Here is a 16,338-nt window from a genome sequence, read left to right as displayed (position 1 = left end):
ATCAGCAAAGCTGGTATGGTGGGAAGTCGAATAAATTCATATGGAATAAGCGAGAAATTTGTCGGAACACTAAATTAGCTGTATACAAGACAGTGTTCAAACCAATTTTAACTTATGGATCTGAGAGCTGGGTTAGAAGTAAAACACTTGACCAAAGACTAGAGACCGCAGATATGAGAGTCCTGAGAAAGATTATAGGTGTGAACAGATGGCATCAATGGCAATATCATATTAAAAACGAGGATATTAGGAAAGAACTTGACATTGTCAGCATCCAGGAATGCGTTAGCAGAGCTAATCTCAGGTGGTATGGTCACTTAAACAGAATGGGCGAGGAAAGATTAGCAAAACAAGTGTTTTCTGCCAGGCTGGCAGGAAAACGACCCAGAGGAAGACCAAGATATAGGTGGATTGATACCGTACAAAGTGCCTTAGACGATAGAAATATAAGATCTGATAATGTTGGAGTCTTGACAAGTAACAGACTGATTTGGAGGAAAATTGTAGATAGGAAGTTAGTAATGATGTAATTTTTTTCATGTAGTACTATCATATCCTGTACACCCATTGAGGGTACATGACAGGAATTTGATGATGATGATGATGATTGTTAGCAAAATCTTCCCATGACATCTGTTTAGCACTTTTTTATACCTACCTTAGTTCTCTCATATTTTTCTCTGAATTCTTAGGACATCTGCCAACTCATGTACTAGGAACTTTTGATGTGCTTTCATTTTTTTCCATGACTGCTTCTTTAATCCTTTGACATATAAATTATTTTTAAACTCTAAATTCGTTTGAAATTGACACGAACTTCGTAACGTCTGGGATACGTCAAAATCAATTTTGGTGCAATAAACAAAAGACATGTCACAGATGTCTTTGTATGAATTTTGTTTGAAATTGATGTGACCTTCGTAACGTCTGCGATACGTCAAAATCAATTTTGGTGCAATAAACAAATGGCGTGTCACAGACGTCTTTGTATGTTAACGGGTTAACTTTTCTTCCATTATGGAGTTTTTAGTTTTTTTATCCTAGGAGATAACTTCACCATGTCATTCTAGCTGAATGTTTTCTTCACAGTTTGCGAGTGACCTTGTTTGTTCTTTTCAATCTCTCATTTTTTTCTTGAATAACATTTGCATAGTTGAGTCAGTACACATGTAAAAGCTACTTACTTACCTCTAATTATTTTCAAAATGCGATATTCATTTTATTCTACAACTAAATGATGATCATTTCCAATTTCAAAGTAATTGTACACTCTGGTATCCTGAACCAGTATGAAGATACTGCTTATTGATAACAACAGTCAATGAGGCTTTTCTTATTTCTTGTCTTCTATGTGAATTAGTGCACATCTTTATGTTGAAACATGGTGTTTGAAATGAGTAGTCCCTTAATAGAAATCCAGGAGGTATTTACCATTATTAGCCCTGGCCTTTTTTCTCCAAACATTTCTACATGCTTGGGATTCATTTCCTGATGTTTAGTTCTTCAAGCAAGATTAGATTTTCTCATCTCATCTTCCTTTTTCCCTCTTTTTACCTTGCGGTGTCGAGGGTTTATTAATCATAGGACCTCAAACCGTTCACGGGATAAGGTGGTCAGCCCCATGCCCCGGTGTATCCTATGTCTGTAGTGTTGAGTTGTCAAGGCCAGGTTGCCTGCTTTGCGGGATGAAAAACCCCAGGATAAAAACCCTACTGCCCACGCCCGGCTAACCTGGCTATGGCTGAGGAAGATCCTTAAGCTCCTCACATCACCAACAGGAATCAAAAACCTAGGGTACTCCTTACAAATCAGGCATACGGTTACAAAGCGCACAGCCACTAGGCTAACTGCAGATGACTAGATTTTCTATTTTGTTAATGTCAGTTGCCTTTTCAAAAGATTTAAAAAATTCATCCACTTCTTCCTTAGGAGAACCTTCTGTGGGACCTCAGACAAATAAGTTTCATCATCCAATTTCCCATGTTACTCAACTTGAAATTGCCTTCCAATCAAAGAATTTACTTTCATGTTTGTTTTTGAATGACATTACTACTCCTTTCTTTTTGATCATTATTGTCCAAATACAATATCTTACATTTATTATTTAGTAGGATCACACCTGTTTTAGTCTTCTTTGTCTCAGCAATGCCTATTACGCCCATACAGTACTTTTCTACTTCTTCTAGCAATTCTATTTCCTTTCTTTTGATACTCCATTATGTTGATGGTGTCTATTTTTAATTCTTCTGACATTGTGTTGTTCCAGTAGCTACCTTTTCACTGTTTTCCCTGGTTCCCTAAGCAGGGATATTGTTTAACTTGGAGATGCATGTAGTTTTATCAATGTTTTTATCAATTCTACAAACATATAAAGGGGTTCTCCACTCCTGGCGAAATTCTTTGAAGAAGAAGCCTTAAACTCTGCCCCACATAAATCCACTGTTAGGCTATGCTATGTGGATGATGTGTTCACCATTTGGCCACATGGCCTGGAGACACTCCACAATTTCTCACTTAAACAATCAACACCATAGGATCCAGTTTACCTTGGAAAAGAAAAACAACAAGTCTCCCTTTCCTAGACACTCTAATTATACATTATACACCAGCCTGATGTAAACTTTGCTTTCTGTTTGCAGAAAACCTACACATACAGGTAGATACATTCGCCAGCAGTCACCTTCCCACCCCCTGCAACAACAATATGGGATTATAAAAACCATATATAACAGGGCAAAATGAATCGGATAATAATGCCTTAACTACTGAACTTAACCATATCCTTAACACCTTCTTAGTCAATGACTACAAACCCCCCCCCCCCAAATGCAAAACAATATTAAAACCAGTTAACCACAACCTCACCCTAAATCTATCATCATTCCATATATCTGGGGTACACCTGAAAAACTAACAAAAATAAATATGATCTCATAACTAGTTACAAACCACATAAGAAATTAGCATCTCTTATCCACTCCACCAAAGACCAGTCACTTCCCCTAGACCTACCTGGAGTTTCCCAGGTGCCTTAAAGTTGAAAACTGTTCTACTACGGTCAAACAGGCAGGACAGCCAATATCAGGATATCCCAACACAAGGACTACATTCAGTTCCACCAATACAACCACTCAGAACTTGTTGACTATGCATTGAACACACACCACAGAATACGCTGGAAGAAAGCCACTTTATTACACTGCAGCAAGTACAAGCATGAAAGATTATTCCTTGAATCAGCCTCAGCTCTAAAAAACTTACCAAACCTCAATAAATTTGGATGCATGAGACTCCCCCAAACTTGGGAAGCTTACATTCCCAGACTGACAGCCCAATAGCCAAACCCAATTTAGCCTTCTAGGCAGCACCTTTTAGGACTCTAGAACCGATTTCAGTTGCCTTTCTTCAGCATCATTTGCTTAGTGTGAGTGCTTGCATTCACATGTGATTGTTTTGTGATCTCTGAAGATGGCAATGTAACATTGCCAAAATATAGGTAGTTCATCATCATCATCATCAAATTCCTGCCATGTACACTCAAGGGGTATACAGAATATGACAGTACTACATGAAAAAATTACATCATTACTAACTTCCTATCTACAATTTTCCTCCAAATCAGTCTGTTACTTGTCAAGACTCCAACATTATCAGATCTTATATTTCTATCGTCTAAGGCACTTTGTACAGTATCAATTCAACTATATCTTGGTCTTCCTCTGGGTCGTTTTCCTGCCAACCTGGCAGAGAACACTTGTTTTGCTAATCTTTCCTCTCCCATTCTATTTAAGTGTCCATACCACCTGAGATTAGCTCTGCTAACGCATTCCTGGAAGCTGACAATGTCAAGTTCTTTCCTAATATCCTGCCATTGATGCCATCTGTTCACGCCTCTAATCTTTCTCAGGACTCTCATATCTGCGGTCTCTAGTCTTTGGTCAAGTGTTTTACTTCTGACCCAGCTCTCAGATCCATAAGTTAAAACTGGTTTGAACACTGTCTTGTATACAGCTAATTTAGTGTTCCGACTAATTGACTTCCCACCATACCAGCAAAGCTGGTATGGTGGGAAGTCAATTAGTCGGAACACTAAATTCTGTTGTCTAGATTCTGTTGGTAGGTCTAGATTCTGTTGTCTATTTCTATATTAAATTTACCATCTTCAGTAAAAATTGTGCCTAAGTAGCTGAAATGTTTTACTTGTTCCACAAGTTCTCCATTCACAACAGAGTTGACATTTTCAATGATTCTGCCTATTTTCAATGCCTTTGTCTTTTTATTGCTGACCTTCATACCATATCTATTACAACAGCAATTGAATTTAGTCAGAGAATCTTGCAGACTTGTAGCGGATTTATTTAGAAGTATAACATCATCTGCATAAAGCAAAGAGCTGACATTAACATCTCCAATTTTGATATCAGGTTTAATACCACTTTCCTTCATAATGTGATCCATATAGATAATGAATAACAGAGGGGATAATGTACATCCTTGTCTCACACCAGATTTAACATTAAACCATCTTCCTGTACTTCCTTCAATTCTAACTGCTGACTTACAACTCAAATAAAGACTAAGTGTTGCTTGATATAATGCCCCATTGACACCATATAACTGCAGCGTATTGAATAGCTTCTCTCTTGGCACCTTGTCATATGCCTTTTCCAAATCGACAAAACTTAAATACAGATCTTTGTTATATTCCCATGCTTTCTCGACTATTTGTCGTAAAGTGAAGATCTCACCCTGACAGCCTCTATTTGGCCTGAATCCAGCTTGTTCTTCACCAAGCTTTTCTTCCACAATTCTTCTCAACCGTTTCTCAAGTATACTTGCATAGATCTTGCCAGGAACACTCAGTAGGGAAATACCTCTGTAATTCTCACATTCAGTTTTATTTCCCTTTTAATATATGGGTACTATGAGAGCTCTACTCCAATCATCGGGAATTCGTCCCTCTGTCCAGGCTTTCTGAACTATGCAGTGCAGCCACTGTAAGACTTTTATACCACCATACTTCAGCATTTCTGGTTGAATATCATCTACTCCTGCTGCCTTTCCACATTTCAAGCCTTTGATGGCTTTTTCTACTTCAAGATATGTATGGATATGTATTCCTGACTGCATGCCTGGTCAGTGTTTTTTATCACTGTGCAGTCATCACTGCTTGTTTCATTTAGCAGTTTTTCAAAGTAATTACTCCATACTTCAAGGATTTTTTCTACCGTTTTCATGTCACCTTTATCATCTCTAAATCCTTTTACAGCACTCTTTCCTGCATCCCTAAGCTTCTTCAACAACCTCCAGAATATTTTGCTACCTTCTTGATATTTATTTTCTATATTCTTGCCAAAGTCCTCCCATGACTTTTGTTTAGCTAGTTTTACACATTGTTTAGCTTTCTTACATTTGTCTCTGTATTCTGTAAGAGTAAAATCTGGCTTATTTGACAGGAACTTTTCATATGCTTTCTTCTTTTCCTTCACTGCCTCTTTAACTTCCTGTGTATACCAGGGAGTTCTGATTTTTTTATCCTTGCACACAACCTCACCACATGCCTCTCTGGCAGAATCAATCAATGTTTTCTTCAGAGTTTGCCACTGAATCTCCAAGGTTTGATTTCTGATCTCAAACTCTTTCATTTTCTTTTCAATAATCTTTCTGTATTTTAGTCTACAGTTCACATCTGAGAGCTGCTCAACTTTTATTCGCTTTAAAACTTTCTTACATGTTATTCTTTTCAATATGAAATTCAATTTTATCCTGCTCAAGACTAAATAGTGATCACTTCCAATTTCAAATCCTGTGTACACTCTGGAGTCCTGCACCAGGGAGAAAACATCACTATCAACAATAACATAGTCAATGAGACTTTTCTTATTCCTAGCCTCTTCTCTCCATGTGAATTTGTGCACATTTTTATGTTGGAACATGGTGTTAATAATAACCAGTCCGTCCTGAGCAGAAATCCAACAGATATTTGCCATTATTATTAGCTTTGCTCTTTTCTCCAAATTTTCCCAAAATATTTTTGTATGTCTCGCAATCATTTCCTACTCTGCTATTTAGATCCCCAACAAGGAGCAACTTTTCCTTTTTCATTGTGTCAGTTGCTTTTTCTAAAGCATCAAAAAATTCCTCCACTTCTACCTTAGTAGAACCTTCTGTGGGACCATAGGCACAAATAAGTCTCATTGTCCAGTTCCCCATTCTCGTATTTGCCCACATTACTCTACTTGAGACTGACTGCCATTCAAGAAGATTAGCCTCGTATTTTGTGTTGAATACAATGGCTACTCCTTCTTTTCCTTGATTGTCATTGCCTGAATATAATATTTTGTATTTATTGCTCAGAAAGATCTCACCAGTTTTGGTCTTTTTTGTTTCAGTCACCCCTATTATGTCGATCTGGTACTTATCTAATTCCTCAGCTAGCTCCATTTCTTTGCCATTCAGGCTTCTTACGTTGATAGTACCGATCTTTAACTCTGGTGATGTTGAGTTGGGGTTTGTTTTCAGATTTTTTCCAGTAGCTGACTTTTCGCTGTTCACCCTGGTTCCCTGGTGCGAGGGCCTTGTTTAACCGGGCGACGCCCCATCCGGCATGAAATTTTGTCATGTTGTACCATCATGTTGTATTTTGGTTTAACCAATAAGAATACAATTTGGTCGGCTAAATCCCAAATTGCCAGCCCATCCTCGTTCGTTCAGTATCAAAGTAGATACCCAACAGGGTGCACCACGAGAAGGTGAGGATTGGACATTAGGTCAGAAGCCCTGGTCGGTTCTCTGCATTCCTTGAAAGGCTATGTGGAGGTCTCCTCCTAGTTATACAGCTTTGACCCTTAAGCACCCCCATATATGTAGGTAGTTATTAATTTAAAAATTTTTTAATTAATAATTTAGTTCATGTGGTCATTTCCTAAAAAATTAGAAGTTCATCAATGTTGTACCATGATGCTTATTTCTGGTTTAAACCAATACAGAACACAATTTGGTCAGCTAAGTCTCAAACTGCCAGTCCATCTTTGTTCAATATTCTGTGGTTACCTACTAAAGGAGGAAATCATGTGAAGCTGAGGATTGGACATTAGGTTAAAAGACCTAGTTGGTTCTTCACGTTTCTTAAAGGTCATACAGAGGTCTCCTCCTAGTTATTTGGATTTGATCCTTTAATCCTTCAAACTATATACATTACTTGCTTGGGATACAGAACAAAGTTAGATACATCAAATGCCCTATCATATGCTTTTTTCATGGATTTTTTTTATTCGTATAAAATAGGTGAAAGAAAAAAAAAGCTTGAGAAACACAATCATTTAAAAATAATACAGAAAACATGACACCAACAGCTATGGAGGACAAGTGGTCAATAAAGTAACATTATCAAGATTACCAATGAGTAAGTGCTGACCTGACTATTTGATAGAAATTGGTATGCAAGATGAATAATATTTCACAGATAAAATGACTTAGCTTAGTATAATTTATATATATCAACATTTCTATGTAATAACCAATGCCCAATTCTCCTTAAGTTTACTTAAGAGGAATTGGGCATTAATTAGCATAAAAAATTCTGTTGAAACTTGAAAGTAACACATGTTTCCCTATGTCGAGTTACTAGCATGAGACACAGAGAAAGCTGGGAAAAATTTGTATTATATATAGAAAATGAAACATACAAAATAAGACCCAATGCATATAAAATACTAAAACACATGAATGCAGATATAAAAGAAACTGCAAATATAAATTGTGAAATAGATGTAAAAGAATTCTTGGATTACGTCACAGATCTTTGGACAGATAATTCTAAAACCAAAAAAGAACTACACCAATAATTTACAAAATGCTTTAAATGATATAATAACAATGAAAGAATAAAAGACAATCTAAGTAAAATAAAAAAATGGCAAATCAGCAGGAGAAGATGGGATAAACTCCGAACGGTATAAATTTGCTGGAAAAAAAATTTCATCAGAGATTATTAAAATTTTTAAATAAAATATATATAAATTGACAAATACCAATAGAATGGAATACAACTATAGTAAGATCTATATTTAAAAAAGGGGATAAAACAAAACCTGCTAATTACAGATATATTAGTTTATTGAATACATGCTAAAATATATAGTAAAATACTTAATGAAAAATTGAAAATATACAGTGAAAAAATATTACTAGAATGTCAAAATGGATTTAGAAAAGGACAATCTACAATGGGCGCAACTTTTTGTTTAAAACTACTCATAGAAGAAAGAAGAGAATTTAATTTAGAAACTCATGTTTTGTTTATAGATTACGAAAAAGCATTTGACAAAGTAAAAAGATATATACTGTTTGATATATTACAAAGAATAAATATACCTAATATTTTACTACATTCAATATTGAATATATACAAAGATGATGAAATAAAAATAAAAATAAATAAAAAATGTCTGAAAAACAATCTATAAACCAAGGAGTAAGGCAGGGATCTCCTCTGTCTCCAACACTTCAATATTTATATTAATGAAATATTAATACAGTAGAATATCTTAAACAATCCAGGTATAGAAATTTCCCGGAATAACAAAATAAATACGCTATTATTTGTAGATGATCAGGTAATAATATCAGATAAGGAAGACATTTATAAAGAACAATATATAATTTAAACATTATAGTAGAAGTTTGGAATGAAAATATCCATAGATAAAACTAAAAGAATGGCATTTTATGGACAAACTCCAGTTAGTAGTAAAATAGTTCTTAATAATAAAATAATAGAACAATAAATACTTCATTTATCTTGGATGTGAAATATCATATGAAGGAGAAGACAAAATCAAAAACTTCAAAATTTTTTACTGATTGTAGGTATGATAAATAGAACACTCAATCCAAATATAGTACAAAAAGAAACACACCTGAAAATATACAATACTTTAGAATTGCCCACATTATATGGCAGTGAAATTTGGGCAATAAACAAACAAGATAAACAAAGAATAAAAACAAGTGAAATTAGATTTATGAGAAGAACTGCAAAATACACATTAATAGACCAAAAAAAAAAAGGACAAAGATATTTTAAAATAACTAAAAACAAAATCAATAGAAGAAAAACTAAACAATTATAAACAAAATGGATAGAACATGTAAACCGAATGGCCAACACCCAATATCCTAAACAAATAATAAAATATAAATCAATTAGAAAGAGAAGGCTGGGTAGATCTCAAAAAAGGATATTAGATAGAACAGACCAATATAGTCTATATCTGTAATTAGCATTATGATGATGATGAAAATTCTGTATCATTCTGAATAACATCATACAGATGCATGGATGGTAAAAACATATAAACAAACAAGCAACTAGAATGTACAGTGCATTTTAAGCTTTCTTACTTGTCAATAAAACCTACAGTGACACCAAATGCTTCTGCCATATATTTCAATGTTAAACTTCGATATGATTCAAGCAATTGAGTGTACGCTAGTATTCTCATTTCTCGTACATAGTATCGGTAGTGTGGTTCCAATAAACGATCTCTTTTCAGCAATGTTTCCATATCAGCTACAATAAAAGAAATAAATATTTATGTTTTAATATAAACATTTCTAAAATCAAAATTTTAAAAATGTGCATAATTTTATTAAATATACTACACCCCCCCCCTTACAATGCAAAGTGAGAAGTTCTTAAACCACATAATCACATGCAACATGTCACAGTAGATCTGTATATTAATAGTATATTCAGTAATTCTATGCACATAGAAACTATTGACTATTCTTTTTTCTTTCAATCACAATGTAAAGAAGTTCTTAACCCATTAATGTGTACAATGCATGCATCATGTCAAGGACTGGTGATGTAGGCTCAAATATCTGCCATGGAGCTCGAGTGACAGAATCTGTACTGGCAGTAACTGATTAACTTGCAGACCTCCAATAGTGAAGAAGGTGACTGTTTATGATCTTTTTCATTATTTTAAAGAGGCCTAAGGTGAGAGCAATAGGCCAATAACTTGATGGCAGCTTAATTCCATTTGCTGGAATAAGATGAACATAGGCTTGCTTCCATATTGTGGGGCAGATGCCAGCTTAATATAAAAGCATAGAGAATACATGATAAATGTTCAATCCAAAGCACAACTTTACTGGAGAGGTACTTTAAAGACAAGATGACATTTTAGGCTCTTTGTAATTTTTCTGATGTCTTTGCAAAAGACCACAGGAGCATGTAGTGGTAAGCAGGTAATAGAAGAGAAGAATGATGCCAGCAGGTTAGCTTTATCTGTTAGTATAGTGTTGTCACCTGGATAACATACATTACAGATGAGCTGAAGTAGCACCAAATAACCTTTGCAAGGGATCAACAGGCACAACTGCCATTTGCACAAAAGACAGGGTTTCTGCATTTGTCTCTTTCAAAGCCAGATTAGATTTGTTGACAGCTGTTTTGGTTATATACCTTAGTGAAAGGTTCTTGTCTCAAGCCACTCATATGCTGGAATTTTTTTCTTCAAATGCTCAGTACAGCTGTTGTTAAAACACACTTGGCTAATGGGCAAGAATTTTGAACAGTATGGAATATGGATAATTAAACCATTTTGGGAACAATGATTTCTATAAATGGTTCAGGTTAACTGTTTGGATTAAGAGAGAAGAAACTCTCAATGAGACCATACAAATGGAGATTGGGAGTCCTTGGCATTGTCCCACTTAGTGCCAAAGAACAAAAGCTTGAGAGTGGCTGAGGAAAAAATATTCTGTAAGAGGAAACTTGCATGATATACTTGGAAGGGGAACTGGTTAAAGAAGTTCAAGAGTGTCATTTTTATGACACTCTTGAACTTCTAAGAAAGATTTTCATGAACTTCTTAGGAAGATTTTTATAAGATGTTGTGCTTGGCTGTTAGATAATTTATGTTAAATTGGTGCTTATAGAAAATAATTCTGATTCTCAGTTGACTAGCAGAATTGGAAAAGGGAAGCCAGCCAGAACTGCAGTCATTAGAACCATCTAGGAAGAATTATTTTACCATTCAGGTAGATGGAATACTGAAAACAGTTTCAAAGAATAAGAAGTTGAAGGTGGTGGGTTTTAGAATCTGGAGAGCAGTAAGGAGAGTAGATTAATGTTACTGAATGTAACCAGGAAACCTTCAGTCAGAGACCATAAAAAATTGAAAATACTAGACTTGGCATTTTCTAGCATGAAATATCTCAGTGCAACTCAGATAGTAAAGATGTACAGTGGCTGCTGTATTGGCATTTGAAGTTCAGTAAAAGATATCTGCAAGTGATGAGGGATAACATTTATATTTGCATTTATTTATACATTTTGGTGAAGTATTTGTGGAAATGACATTTTTAATAGAACTTCCTTTTTTTTTTTTGCTGGAAGCTTTGTTTTTTATACATTTGCTAGGATTTTATAATCTTTAGTAATTTTTCTGATGAAAGTTTAACAGTGACACATCAATTTCCACAGTTGATATTGATTAGAAAGTATGGATATGCAATAAGAAGAGACACTCTTAGACACATGGTCCAATTCTAGTGAAACGAGGCTTTGGGAGATTAAGAGAAGATGGAAGACGTTTTATCATCTGATAATAGATGTCATCATGTCCTATTCAACTGGCATAAGAGTAACAGTGCTCATTTCATTCCTCCTTAATGAATGGATGATTGTACGGCTTTAGCCCATTTGTAGAAAAGCTTAGTTGCCGTTTCTCTTTTTCTTGATTAAAAATTCAGATGGATATGAAGGAGCTGCTGAGATTCTAGCAAAATTTTCTCCCTCATTGTCAGTAATGGCTATGGGTTCAGCAATCAAGATAGACAAATGGTGTGTTCTATATCTACCTTTCGTTTTCTGGATTTTATCCCATACATTTTTTGCAATGGTCATTTAATGTGTGTTGTAAATTGCACCCAAGATTACTTTTTAATTTTGGCATTAATGTGCTTTGGCCTGAGAACATTTAAAAGCAATAAGATTTGGTATGGTAAGGTATCTACAAAATACACTACATGCTCTGCCTCTATGTATTTTTTGGCTTCTTTGCACTCAGGGTTCCACCAAGGCTTTGGATACAGCAGACACTGATATATATATATTTTTTTTTTTTGCAACTGCAGTTGTTTCTGCCTGGATGATAGGCAGAAACAACTCATTAAAGAGTTTAGTCTTTAATGAGGTGTTACCATAATCGGTATTCCACCCATTGATGTTGCTCTCAGTAGTTTTTCTGAGTGTTGGTGACAAGACGTTCCACAAGAATATTACCAAAACATAGTTAAACTGTTTTGGGAGATCCTCACAAGTCCTAAACCCTACCTTTTCAAATACAGAAGGGCAACATTTTCCCTATTGGCTTTTCATCTGTTGCATGGATGAGAAACACTTGTACAATGCTATTGGTATCAGATGTTTTTTGTTTCTTACTTCTGTTATCATATGATGTATCAATGGCATCTGTACTTGGTTAGGCCTTGTGAGGACACCTGAAAAATTTGAGGATGAAGGATTGTAATTCAAAAGTCTTTTTTTGTTTAGCACCACAGCCCCCACTCATTTGCTTTTTGTAATTTTTGCTTCCTATGATGTAATTCAAAGTAGTAATGCGCAGATTTATGCCATGACTGATCTAGCTAGGTATTAATATTTAACATTATAAGGTTGCTCATGTTAGAATGCTGTTCAGAGAAACCTTGGTAAGCATAAATCTAACAAGAAAAGAATAATAATTTTTATCAATGAACTAAAATTAGTGGCAGTAAATTAAACTGGTAAGAATAACTCATCATATTCGCTGAATTTTTTTATCATCCCACCCATGAAAGGCTGAAAATCTAAAATGCATTCTGGGTATATTGCCACATGGTCAACTGAGGCCATGTTGGACCTGTCTACCAGGACCGGCCTTCTCTATAAAGGGGCCCGGGTGCAAGAAACCTTTTGGGGCCCTAAAAATTAAAATTAAAGGTAAAAATTAAAGGATTCGAAATAAACGTATCGTAAAACCTCTTACTTGCAAAGGATTTTGGCACAGGAAAACAAACAAAAAAAAAACACATTCAAAATATAACAGGTTAACACAACATTTACTGAACACAAAACACTAATATAATAGAGAAACACAGAGATATTATTATTACCGGGGGTCCTAAAATCCTGTCAATGAAATCCCTTTAGTTATAAGCAAAATTAGAAAAAGAAAAAAAAATAAAATAAAAAATACGTTTCCGCAAATGTGTACCGACTGTGCCCACTTGATCGTGGGTGCATTGCACCCACTGCAACCTCGAGATGGCCGGCTCTGCTGTCTACTTCAAGCAGCACAACATAAATGTAAAAAGATGTTAATGAACACATAATAAATAACTAAAATATTCAGCAAATGGAAATAAAGGAAACTACATTACATATATGAATAAAAATAAATAAATTTCAATTTTAAAAAATGTTTAGATCAATTTGCTGACCTGGTTGCTGAGCAGTTAGGGTTGTGGGTTGAAATCCCCCCCCACCACCACCACCACACCAATGGGCATGGATGTTTGTGATTGCCTTTGGTAGTAAATGAACTTCATTGCCTGGTGTGAGACCCTGCCCCACTTATTGGAGGCCTGAAGTGGCTTGAAAAAAAATTCCACATTTGGTCTCTAGAACAGGGTTTTCTGGACTTGGTCAAGCATGAATAAAAATACAAAAAAATATGTATAAAATTAATAATAATAAGAGAAAAAATTAAATTCTCATCTCACTCACAGTACGAATGTACTATTGGTTTACAACGAGGGACATCCAGAAAGTTCCGTTTTTAAATATTTTCACTGCAGCGCTGCGATCACAATGTGTGCCGTATGCCAAGTTTGCCAATTCCTTAGCTAGGTGTCCGTGCCATTTTAAGTTGAATTGCCCACCACATGTAAAATTAGGTCAGTTATCTGTTTCTTGAATGCAAGGAACGTTAAAGCAGCTGAAATTCATCGGCAAATTATTGAGCTTTATGGAGAACACGCAATAAGTGATTCAATGGTACGAAGATGGGCAAGACTTTTTAATGAAGGAAGGACAGGAGTGCACAATAATGAATGGAGAGGGCGGCCATCTTCAGTTGGCGATTTGGTGTGTTCAGTTAAAGAGAAAATTCGACAGAATAAGGGATCCACCATGATGTCACTCTCGTTGCAATTTCCAGAAGTTTCAAGTTCATGTCTTCATGAAATTGTGTCGGAGAAACTGAATTATCGGAAATTTTGTGCACGCTGGGTGCCAAAGTTGCTTACAGAACAACACAAAGTGAATCAGCTGGGCAGTGCACTGGAATTCTTGACACACTACCATGAGGATGGTGACTGGCGATCCCAAGCAGACTTGTCACCGGGGACGAGACTTGAGTGTCGCACACAACCCCTGAATCCAAACAACATGGACTCCATGGAGTGGAGGCACACCTCATCACAAGTCAAGACGAAATTGAGGACAACGGTTTCCACTCGGAAAATCATGTGCACTACGTTTGTTTTGGGACAGACAAGGAATTTTGCTGGTAGACTTCTTGGGTCAAAGCTCCACAATCAACGCGAACATGTACTGCCAAACCCTTAAGAAACTGAGTCGTGCAATCCAGAATAAACAATGTAGCATACTTACTAAGGGCATTGTTTTGATTCATGATAACGCCCGCATACACACACACACACACACGGCCGGTGTAACGCAACTTCTCGGCTGGGAATAATTTCATCATCCCCCATATACTTCTGATCTCATGTCAAGCGACTTTCATCTGTTCAAACATCTGAAATCTTTCCATGGTGGCCAGAAGTTTCGAGACAACAACGAGGTCAAAGAAGCAGTCAATAAGTGGTTTGAGTCACAGACAGCAACCTTCTACGAGAAAGGTATACAACTCTTGGTGCCCCATTAAAGTGCCTGAACAATGGCAGAAATTATGTAGAAAAGTAGTGAAAGATGTCTACTTTAATTTCCAATAAAGTATTTTTGAAAGTATATTTTTGTTTCTCTCACACCCCATTGGAACTTACTTTCTGGATGTCCCTCATATAACTTTTTGTCAGTGGGAGCCACACAAAAAAAAATTTCATAAAAAAAAATCAGTTAAGGGGCATGCAAGATATGATAATACTACATGAAAAATTTACATCATTACTAACTTCTTTCTTATCTACAATTTTCCTCCATATCAGTCTGTTACCTGTCAAGATTCCAACATTTTCAGATCTTATATTTCTATCTTCTAAGGCACTATTTACCGTATCAAACCACCTATATCTTGGTCTTCCTCTGGGTCTTTTTCCTGCCAACATGGCAGAGAACACTTGTTTTGCTAATCTTTCCTCACCCATTCTGTTTAAGTGACCATATCACTTAAGATTAGCTCTGCTAACGCATTCTGGATGCTAACAATGTCAAGTTCATTCCTAATATCCTCGTGTTTAATATGATATTGCCATTGATACCATCTGTTCATGCCACTAATCTTTCTCAGGACTCTCATATCTGCGGTCTCTAGTCTTTGGCCAAGTGTTTCTTCTGACCCAGCTCTCAGATCCATAAGTTAAAATTGGTTTGAACCAATTTTAACTGATTCAGCCAGAGAGGCAATCAGAACTCCATGGTGGACACAGGAAGTTAAAGAGGCAGTGAAGGAAAAGAAGGAAGCATATCAAAAGTTCCTGGCAAATAAATCAGCTTGTGCTCTTAGAGAATACAGAGATAAATGAAAATAAATATCAAGAAGGTGGCAAAATATTCTGGAGGTTGTTGAAGAAGTTTAGAAATGGGGAAAGAGTGTGCAGTAAAAGGAGTTAAAGATGATAAAGGTGAAATGAAAACAGGAGAAAAAGATATCCTTGAAGTATGGAGTAATTACAATTGTAAAATAAAAGTAATTGTAAAATGGAACAGATGGGGGATTGGAGAGTAGATCAGTGCATTGGATTTGTTTCAGGGCCATTATTGTTTATTTTGTATGTAAATGACATTGGAAGAAGCTTAAATTGTCATATAGAGTTGTTGTAGATGATGCAAAGTTTTAGAGAGTTATGAGAAGTAGAGCAGATGTTATAGCCTAGCAAGAAGACTTGAATAGACTGTCTGAATGAGCATGTGTGAGGATGTCAGTTTAATGTAGTAAAGTTAAGGTTTGAAATTTGGGAAGCAAAGATGAGATGCAGAGTAGAGGATTGGTGGGGATATCTTAAAGAAAGTGGAGGAGTGAAAGATCTGAGGTTATGGTGGAGAGGGACTTGAAATTTTGAAACATTTTGCTAAATTGTGAGGATAGCACAGCAGAT

At 35.8% G+C, this 16,338-nt stretch overlaps 1 protein-coding gene across 1 annotated transcript in view; it reads right to left on the bottom strand.

The window, feature by feature from the left end:
- Rpn7 (regulatory particle non-ATPase 7) overlaps positions 1-16,338 on the bottom strand; it is a 97,456-nt gene that overhangs the window by 41,186 nt on the left and 39,932 nt on the right. Inside the window, exon 6 of the mRNA XM_090401137.1 lies at positions 9,406-9,574. Within this exon, the coding sequence (XP_090257263.1) occupies positions 9,406-9,574 (169 nt within the window). The remainder of the gene's footprint in view (positions 1-9,405; positions 9,575-16,338) is intronic.

This window comes from Typopeltis vanoorti, chromosome 12 (assembly GCF_054136105.1).
Source record: "Typopeltis vanoorti isolate ZY-2024b chromosome 12, IOZ_Tvanoo_1.0, whole genome shotgun sequence".
NCBI lineage: Eukaryota > Metazoa > Arthropoda > Arachnida > Uropygi > Thelyphonidae > Typopeltis > Typopeltis vanoorti.
This window is presented reverse-complemented; position numbering and strand designations above follow the sequence as displayed.